The sequence below is a fragment of the Artemia sp. Qi Xiang Cuo genome, chromosome 3 (assembly GCF_049724085.1).
Source record: "Artemia sp. Qi Xiang Cuo chromosome 3, ASM4972408v1, whole genome shotgun sequence".
Classification (NCBI taxonomy): Eukaryota; Metazoa; Arthropoda; class Branchiopoda; order Anostraca; family Artemiidae; genus Artemia; species Artemia sp. Qi Xiang Cuo.
In genome coordinates, this window is record NC_142796.1 from 63,550,901 (window position 1) to 63,561,322 (window position 10,422).

The following is a 10,422-nucleotide window of genomic DNA, read 5'->3' on the forward strand; positions in this document are numbered from 1 at the left end:
TCCCCCACAGTTCCCAGGGGAAGGGCTGCAAGTTATGAACTTTGCCCATTGCTTGCATATTGTATTGGTTATTGGGAAGTATACAAACATTTTCAGGAAGAATTTTTTTGGTGGTGGGGGGGGAGGAGGGCTTGAGGAGGGGGTTACTCGGAATAATCTTTCCGTGGAGGATGTTTCTTTGGGGTAAGGGACATTTCTATGAAGGGGGCGCTGGATTTCCAAGCATTATTTAAAAAACGATCAGAAATTAAATTAAATAAAAAAAAAGTGTTTTCAACTGAAAGTAAGAAGCAACATTAGAAATTAAAATGAACAGAAATTATTACGTATATGAGAGGGTTCTCCCCCAAGTCAATACCTCGCTCTTTACGCTAGAGTTTTTTTAGTGCTTTCAAAAAAGCTATCTATTCTAATTAAACGGCCTTTGTGATTCAGGGGTGTGTGAATTAAAATATTAGAATAGGTAAGGTCTGTGGTGTTTTTTCATAGCTGAAAAGAGTCTGACAGAATACGAGGAAAACTTGGCAAACGAAGATTAGAACACTGGAAGCTGCAGTGATGACAAGTATAGTTCTGAAATGCGGACACTCCAAAAGACGGAGGAGGATCTATTAGATGGTTTCCATAGGAATTTTCTACTTGGGACCTGTCTGACTGACCAAATTTCAAACAGTTAGCTGTGCGAAAATATGGTTATATTCCACTTTCTAGGGCTACAGTGAAAGAAAGGTTGAAATGGCTAGGACACGTTCGGCGTGTGAAGAATGACAGATTACCAGAGATCATTCTTTACGGTCAAGTATCTAGGGCCAAACGAAAAGAAAGTCGTCACCAAATTGGGTGAGAGGAGGTCGTAAAGAAGGATTTAAAGGAAATGGGAACTTCTTTGGAGGGTGTAAAGAGGGAGGCCTTAGATAGAATGGGATGGAGTAAGAGCGTGCGTAGCTGTGTTGGCCTTTGGTGGCTCGGTGCTGCAGTGAATTGTCAGTAGTAGTAGCAGTCAGTTGATGCCAAATTACGGAAAAGTCAATATATTGAGAATGAAGTGTCTAGATGAGCAATTAATAAATTTTGTAAATGAATTTTTAAGCGTTTCCTAGAATTCCTTGTACGCTTGATCAGAGCCTTAATTTAATTTATTCCACATTTTTGAATAGTTAGTTTATATTGATTTTGGCGACTTACATGGGGACTATAATGCTTTTATGGATTTCCGAACTCCTTACGACCTCTCCTTGCGTTCCTTACGACCGTTATTACACGAATTAAAACGGAGTTTTATTAGATACAAAGGAGCAGGATATACGGACCTGGAGGTAGATTGAGATCCCTTTGCTCTAGATTTTATCCTGTCATTATATTAGTTTCTAGTTTTATTTACTTATCTCTTTACTAAATTGTCGCTAAAAAAGATAAAACATAGACTATTCTTTGAAATAAAAATTGTGCTCCATTTTAAAAGAAGCAAAAATCCTTAATTGTATAGCATTTCCTGTTCAAATTTATTATGAGAAAATTTGGTTATTTGGGTCAGTTTTGGCTGAAAAAGATGCAACCTTCCCACACCCGGCTTTAACGGCCTTGCCTAAAACTAAATTAACGGATTGCGCTCGGCTGTCTGTTTTCTATTATTTTGAGTGGCATTTACAGGTTGTATGTGAACAAAAAATAGATATTGATGATCATTAATGAGTATTATTCAGAGTAATTTAATGTTAGCTCTGGAGGAGTTATACTGCTGGAATAAAAGGCGCAGAGATTTTAAAGCAATGAGTTTGATTTGAATATCGACGGGAAAAAAGGTTTTCTGGACTATGAATAAAAACTTCTTCATGTACTTTGCTGAAGATAATGCCTAAAAGTGAAACTTGTCTTGTAGTAACCCAAGTTTAGGTTTTTGGGAGGTAATAGAATAAACGATTAAAGCTTCTTCGCCGAACTCAAGCAAGTAACTTTTCGAGATTACAGCTATCCAAGTGAAGTAATTCGCACAAGAAAACGCGTATTATATTGAATAGGAGATTTTGCCACCCTTAAAAAAAAATCGATTACAATATTTATATCGTCGAACTCGCCAGATCTAAGAACTCCGTGCTCAATAGTTCAATGGCCCTAAAAACATGCGTAGGGTTTTTCTCGGGAGAGGGGCATCCGGGGGAAACATTATCAGAAGAGCAAAAACAGGAAAACCTTATGAAATTATGTATATTTTTGGACACACATTCGTAAAATTAAGAGAACCAAAATCATCCTGTAATATATAATATATGCTGCTTTGAATGTCCGAAATCTGGTTAATGTCGACAATCATCGGTGAATGTCCGAAATTCCTTTTCCTTAGCTTGGATTCAATTAGCTTTGCGAATCGGCTTTTTCAGTCTTGTGCAAGCTTTGATGGTAAAAGTTAGGTTAAATTATGTTATAAATCTCAGAAATGGGTTAAAAACCTAACCCAACCTAGCGTAACCTGTCACCATCAAACCCTGCATACTTGCATAAGACTGAAAAAGTTGACTGGCAACGCTGACTAAATCCAAGGAGAGAAAAAGGTATTTCGGACATGGTTTCTATGCAAGGTTGGGTGAATGTCCGCACATTGGTTGATGTCGACATTCACCGGTGAATGTCCGAAATCCCTTTTTTTCTCCTTGGATTTAGTCACCGTTGCCAGACAATTTTTCAATTTAATGCAAGGTGTGATGATGGAAGGTTAGGTTAGATTATACACCACATTGAATCAATAGTCATGAAAATTTGGGAAAGATAATCTTGACATATGTATATTGTATATAGTGCCTTTTTATAATTAGTAAAATTAACTTGTTTCCCAAAATGTATGTTTTGGAAAAGTTAAGATCATTAACAAGTCTTATTCGCTGCTCCTAAGTTTTTCTCACTTGCCGTCCTTGAACCTCTTAATACATAATTCATGCATGAAAAACCAGTAAAAGCTTTTAAAAACAGAGTGGTTTTATAATAGTTGAAAAGAATTAGGTTAAAAATTTACCCAATTTCAAATTAGTATTGGTTCAGGAGGGAAGAGAGGGTGTCAATGTTGGTTTAGGTATAGTTTAGTTTTGTCCAGTTTTTTACATTAATTCACATTTTAATCTATCGAGCAAAAAAAAAAGAAACCCCTTGAAACTCTCGCATAGAAACCTGTTGAGCAAAATAAAAACATCGGCAAAATCCTAGGCAGCCTCTTTCCCTTAAAAAAAATGTGGATCTACCAATGGTGAAAACGGCCTTATATGAGAGGGAGTCATTGCCATCCTAAACCCGCTGTAAATATTAATAATTTAAGGTCTCACTTTAACATGTTAAAGAATCTGACTAACAATACTGAAATTGATGTAAACTGAACGCTACTATACGGCCGAATCAAATACATAAGAAGAAAAATCCGTGAACGACTCTCATTTCTCATATATTTCTTTTGTTAATGTTTAATTTTGTCCCTGTTCAAAATCACCGTAATTTCTTACTTTTAATTTATTATTGTCACCTATACATTCTTCTGAGTTTGTACCCTTCTCAATCTCATACCATTAGAATTCTGCTGAATTAGAATTCAGGATTTGCGCTGAAATACTAATTCTGTATGTGTACAATATTAAATAAGTATGTCGGGATTTCAATAATTTTCTTTTTGCAACTATTCCTAAAAACCTTTTCCGATTATAACAGCTTTTTCTCTTCTGTTTGAACGATGAAATTACATTAGGTAAGTTTTACGAAAACATTTGGTAATGCGGTCAAAGTACAAAAAATACAAATAATATCCTTTAATGTCTCTTTAATGTTTGTTCGCAGTCAAAAATGATGCATTGCACAAATTCCATTATAACCACCAACATTTAGTGGTCGGTTGAAATTTTGCGGTTAGTAATATAGGTCTAATAATAAAATATGTCATTTCTTTATGCACAAAGCTTTTCAAACCTTTTGAGACTAGGTTGAAAAAACTTGGAGCTTGATTTTGTTTATATTTTCGTTCGTTTTTTTTTATAAGAGCACAGGCACTTTCATTTCGAACTTGACCAGATCCCGATTGGGGGAGTTCCCCTAGAGATTTACCCAAAGAACCCTCGTCGAGAACATCTAGGCATGCAACACCCATTTAAAAAAAACACTCTATGACACCCTCCCTCTCAAATTTCAGCGGTCGAATATGTCAAAATGCTAAGAATTAACATTTACGCATCTGCAGAACTTTGACCTTTCTTCTTCTTCTTATTCTGCTTCTTCTTCTTCTTCTTCTTCTGCTTCTTCTTCTTCTTCTTCTTCTTCTTTTTCTTCTTCTTCTTCTTCTTCTTCCTCCTCTTCTTCTTCTTCTTCTTTTCTTTCAAATAAAATGAGTCATTTTAAAAAATACAAGTAGAAATACGTATAGTGAAATCCAACAAACCGTTAGAAACGAAAACGAAAAATATTTCAAAATAAACGTTTTGGGATTAGATTGAGAAATCTCGGCTACTTGTTTTTTTTTCTTTTTTTTTAGGAATTCGGCCATCTGAAGGAGTTTTGCACATGATCAGATCCTGATAATGGAGTCCTTTTAAAATAATATGGTAAAATTGTTTAAGTAAAATAATATGATAAAACTGTTTTAACTTGTCTTAATTGACAAGATTACTGAGCCTAGCTGAAAACTAGTCTTCAATAACAGTTTAGAAACGTGAGAGCACACTTTTTCACTTTACGACCTTTAGTAAAAAATTATTATCCAGCATTTCTTTTGCTACTTAAAAGGATATAATAACTTTGAATCTTAGATATAATCAGGGGCGAATCTGCAGCATTTTTATTGGGGGGGGGGGGCAAGAGGGGTCATAATCTGGATAGTCAAAGAGCATGGGATGTATAATATTTTTTTCTCCACATTATTATGGGGGGGGGCAACTGCCCCCCTTGCCTCCCCAAAACGACGCCCCTGGATATAATGAGTGCTTTCCCGATGTTATAGCATTATTGATTTGGTACGATCACTCCTAGAATTTTTTTTACATAAACAGGTATTAGTGATCATATTTTTCAGAAAAATACAGATTTCACAATTTTATTGATATAGGCTTAAAACATCAGCGACAGGGTCCTCTAATATTCTGACTTTGATGGCACAATGTTCATCAAGATTGCTCTCCTTCGCAACACACATTGTTGATGCTTGCACAGGTTTATCACTCCCAGCAATACACATGGGCCGAAGGGATCCTCAATTTCATTGCCTATCTAACAAAACTCGCCCGCCCGGGCAATTTAGCGCAATATCATTGAATTGGACACCGCGCCTGCACTTGGATTGGATAATACTCCACCCGTGCCATGCCATTCGATATCGTCAACCTTTAGGAAGGCAAATCATCGGATCGGATGGCTCTTGAGGTTTCCAATAATGTTGAAGTGAGCTATCTGGTGAAACTCAATAGATAATCCGTGGTTATAGCTTTATTTGTACACCTTCTTCGAAAATTATGCAAATATTCTCAGTTAGGCTTTTAACTTTTGGTAGGTAATTTTAAACCTTTTCTTTTTTAATAACCATTTTTAAAAACAAATCTTTTTTAATAACATTTTAATAACATTTAATAACATCATAATAACATTTTAATAATTTTTAATAACATTTTAAAAACAAATCTTTTTTTAATAACCACAAAGACCGAGTTCTTTTCATGTGTATATTGTAATTATAGCTTTTTGGTTTGAGTACTAGTAGCACAAGTCACTCCTTACTTAAATTTCGTTACTGCAAACGTTTTCATAGAGTTTTTCTCGTTCTAGGATTCCAGTGAAGAGAATACTCACCGTTGCATTCCTACTTAGTGCCTTTGGCTGTGATGCGGCATTGAAAAAGAAAAAGTATATAAAAGGAGGTCAGATTCTCCAGCGAATGAGTGTTGGGCGTCACATTGGTGATCAGCGACCTCAAATAAGTCAGACTAAGAAAGAAGGTGAATCAGCCATTTATTATATAAGGCTTCCCCCGCAGCCCTATTTTTATGATGATTTCAATGAATTTGATTCCAGATACACCAATAGAAGAAGGTTAAATAAAATAGGTTTGAGCTTTTCGTCAAATGGGAAACCGAAGCAAGTATACCACTGGAACCTCCCACTCTTAAAAACAACACCATTACCTTTTGAGATGATCACTAAGAAGAAACATAAGTTGATTACTGCAGAATCGACAACAACAACAACAACAACAACTGAATCAACATCAGTAACAAATATAGCAGAAGTCAGAAGACCAGCCTATGAAGAAAAAAAGAGGGCCCTTTTGAGAAAACAGTTTTATAATAATGGCAAAGCTTCGAGTATTTACTTTATACCGAACAAATTCAAGCCTAAATTTTATGGAAAATATTTTAGGTACTAAAAGTGCAGTAAAAAATTGTTCGGGGGAATGGTCGTGGGATATTTAGCTTATAAGGCTTAATGATATTTTCTTAATTTGTTGTCCTTGATCTTTTATTTATAATTAATTTATGTCAATACGTGTATATATTTATTTGCCTATTAAATACATTTTTTGAAGACCTAGACACTTTCGAATGTTGTTTATGTTTATGTTTGCCCCAATAAAAATCGTCCTGCCATATAGTTTGGCCAGGGTGGTCGGTCAGAAGAAAATTCGGGAGTAGCAAAATCATAAAACCTGGCATCAAAATATTTTGTAAATATATCTCAGAGCTCAATCGTTCAAAATTCACAATAAGTGGATTAGTCTTCTGACAAAATATCCTTCTAATAAAAAATATCAATATTAGGCTTAGGTCGCTTGTTCGCCTGCAAGTTCAGGCGACTTTAGTTTCCGGTTTTGCCTACAAGTCCAGCGGACATTGTCCGTCATGAGTCAGCCCAAAAACCTCGGTCATCCCCATTGCAATTCCAGTGAGTTTTCCCAGTAGGCAAAGCTCCTATAATATGAACAATCTTAATTTTCCAATTGCCTGCAAGTCCTGTGGATATGGTCAGTCATAAATCTTTGAAAATCTTTTATTTGGGGTCTCAAATTTCCTTCAAATGGATCACAGAACTGATAAACTATTTGAATTATTTCTACTCTATGCCTATCTATCTTAGTATTGCCCTAGGATCCATGATAGACTATCCATCAACAAGTGAAATGAATAATTTTTATACAATTTGATAAAAGTTATGCCAGATTTGTCTCTCACAGACAGGGTCTTCACGTCTGGGGGGGGGAGACTTCCCCCCAATATTTTTGGTCATTCAGTAAAAAAAAGTCAGTAAAATCTTGGCGCTTCACGCCACGATTTTTCCGACGCCGCTAAAATTATTTGTTCGGTTCAACAAAGACCACGAAAATACCGACATGTCATCTACAGAAATTTCGAACTTGGTTGGTAAACACAGCAGGTTTACCGATTCCTGTCGTGATTTTACAGATGATGCCACAACTTTTCATTTGGTCAAATAAACAGCATTAAAATATTGACATGATATGTACCGAAATCTGCATCTTGGTTGGTAAATGCAGCGGTTTTACCGACACGTGCAGTAATTTTACATATTGCATTCGAAATGGACATTATGCTAATTTTTGACAAAAACAGTCGGTAAAAGTACCAGCCAGTTGGCAAAATCTCTTGCTCCCCCCCCTCTCCCAAAAATTTGGCTAGTAACGACCCTGCTCACAGAGACTATCTGCCTTGGCTTTACTCTAATTAGCCATGGCTCGCAAGTTTTTCATCACTTCCACTAAGTTAATTTTAATTTAAAAATCAACGGGTCTTCTGACGTCAAAGGATCCATTACAATAAAGGCAAAGATCCGTTCAGTTAGACTGTTTTTTAATGATATAATATACTATCTGGTTGATTAGAAAGCTGTTATGTTTTATAAAGATGAAGGTTTCAGCTCTGGAAAAATATTCAAAATTTGCAGCAAGCCATGATGGCAAAGCCAAATTTTATTTTCTAACAAAGAAGAACCTTCAATAAATAGTTTTTGATTTTCACATTTATCGTTTAAAATAGTTTGTGGCAACGAACTGTGAGCAAGGAGTGACTCGGCCAAATAGTAACCAAACCTCTAAAAAACAGAATTTTGATAGCAATTAATGCATCAAAAGAATTGGCTTTTTACGCTGATTAATTTAAAAAAAACTTTTCAAAAAAGAGGTTTTTCAAAGAAGTTAAGTAGCCATACTAATCTTAAGACCAGCAGAAATAAATTCGTAGGGTAGGAAAAAATCGTTTAATATGAGGGAAATCTCTCGCTGCGTGGTTTCAACTCGGCCGAATTTTCCACACCTTGTCAAAATACTTCGTTAAGAATTAAACATCTCATATTTTAAGGGTTGAATAAATTAAAAGTTTTAAGATTTTAAAGTTTAAGATTAATAAATCTTAAAACGAGTAAAAATTTAATGAACAATTCAATTCAAACTTCAAACAAATAAAAATTACAGCAAATATTAGATTGGCTTCTTACCCCTTCTTTAACCGTAAAAGTATAAAGTCTATTGCTTCATTTTTTTTTTTTTTTAAACTATATGTATCTCGAACATATAGTTTGTGCTTTTGTTTTTCAAAACATCAACGACAAATAAAAAATAAATCACTGTAACAACCGAGTATTTAGTACATAGTACTATTAGTTCCTTGAAACTAGGCAACTCAAGATTTTATTTCACTATAATTTTCATTTTCAATGTTGTAAAAATATAAATAAAAGTTCAAATAGGGATAAAACCCTTTTAATAGACAGTGATGATTATAACAGGGATAGAAATTCACAAAAAATCTTTGTAAAAATATATTTTTAATATAGTTCGTTTTCAATATAGCGCAAATGATACAATATGCTTTAGATTCTTGTGGTTAGGGGAGGGGAAATGGGGTAGTGGTGGCCAACTCCTCTTATTAGTAATTTTTGCTCGTTTAAATTTGACTTGAATATTAAATTTAATTTTTGCTTGTTTTCAGATTTATTTATTCGTCTATATTAGTACTTATTGTCTTTATGTTTGCTATGATCCTTCATTTTTATTTCTGCTGGTTTTGTGTTTTATTTATTCTGCAAGAATAATTTCTGTTCGTTTTTAGTTTGAATTATTATAAGAATTTATTTCTGCTGGGCTTAAGATTAATAAGCTGTCTACTTTTCTTTGAAAAACTACTTTTTTGGAAAGTTTTTTTTTCAATTGGTTTCTGTTCGTTTTTGATTGCCAAAGTTTTGTTGTTTATTAATATAATGAATAATTCTCCAGTTTTTCACGTCTCTTTCTTGAGAATCAAATTGTCGTGTTCTTTTTTATTAGTTCTAATTAATGTCTTTTGACTTATTTCAACATCCCCCTCAACATTCCCTGGAAGTTTCAACTAATTGCCATTAGGCATTTCTAAGATATTGCAGATACATCCTCCTGACAACCGGAATTCATGTAATACCTTTTGATTAAGCTAAATATCCCCCCTCCCCCCGAAAAAAACACATCCTCTGAAATTTCCAACTTAATATCCTTAATTGTTCTTGATATATTGCATCCACCATTTTAACAGGTCGGGCGTATATAGTATGTTTTAATTTAGTTCAACGTCCCTTAAAAGTTCAAAACGTCCTTAGTATTCCGGCTAAGTGAGCCGATCGGTTCTCAAATATTGCACATACATACTTATGGCAACTTGGATACACACAGTTGTATTCTGATTAGGTTCACCATCCCCCTCAACTGTCCACGTTTCAACTTGATATACCTTTACGAATTCCTGTGATATTGCAGACATATCATTCTGACAGCCAGAATGTATATGGTGTCTTTTGATTTAGTTTTCAATTTTCCTTTCGAAATAGCCTGAAATTTGAATTTACTAACCTTAGCATTTCCTGAGATATTGCAGCTGCGCCCATTAACAACTGGATCTACATACTGTCTTTAAGTTCAATATCTGCCTCAATATTCTCTGAATGTTTGAATTTTTTAACCTTCCCTAACTGTTCTTGAAATATTGACCACATGCTGTTTTGACAACCTGGACAAATATAGTGTCTTTTGATTTTGTTTAACATTGTCTTTAGCATTCCATGGAAGATCAATATAGATACGTTCAGGTACGCTCTTTTGACAGCTTGAGTGCACCTGCTGTCTTTTGATTCAGTGCAATACCCCCCCCCCCCAAATTTTCAGTGAAATTTGCAATTTTATAACTTTAGTCATTCTTGAGATGTCGCAAATAATTTCTTTTGACAACCTGAATGCACAGTGCCACGTTGACAAGTAGGAGGTAGTTAAACTCTTTTAATTAAGTCTAATAGTTTTAGTTGTAATGTTAGAAGTTAGTTGTATTTACAGTTGCAGTCGCGACCGGAGTTGTCGTACTCGTGGTCGCAAGTTGTTGCACTTATAGCTGCAGGTAGTCACAGTTGCAAATAGCCACAGCAGTAATTGAG

General features: G+C 34.8%; 1 protein-coding gene across 1 annotated transcript in view; it reads left to right on the forward strand.

The window, feature by feature from the left end:
* Window positions 1-6,542, forward strand: part of LOC148954400 (uncharacterized) — a 33,435-nt gene extending 26,893 nt beyond the window's left edge. The window contains exon 2 of the mRNA XM_089086442.1: window positions 5,785-6,542. Coding sequence (XP_088942568.1) covers window positions 5,785-6,382 — 598 coding nt within the window. The 3' untranslated portion in view covers window positions 6,383-6,542. The remainder of the gene's footprint in view (window positions 1-5,784) is intronic.
* Window positions 6,543-10,422: the final 3,880 nt, after the last annotated feature.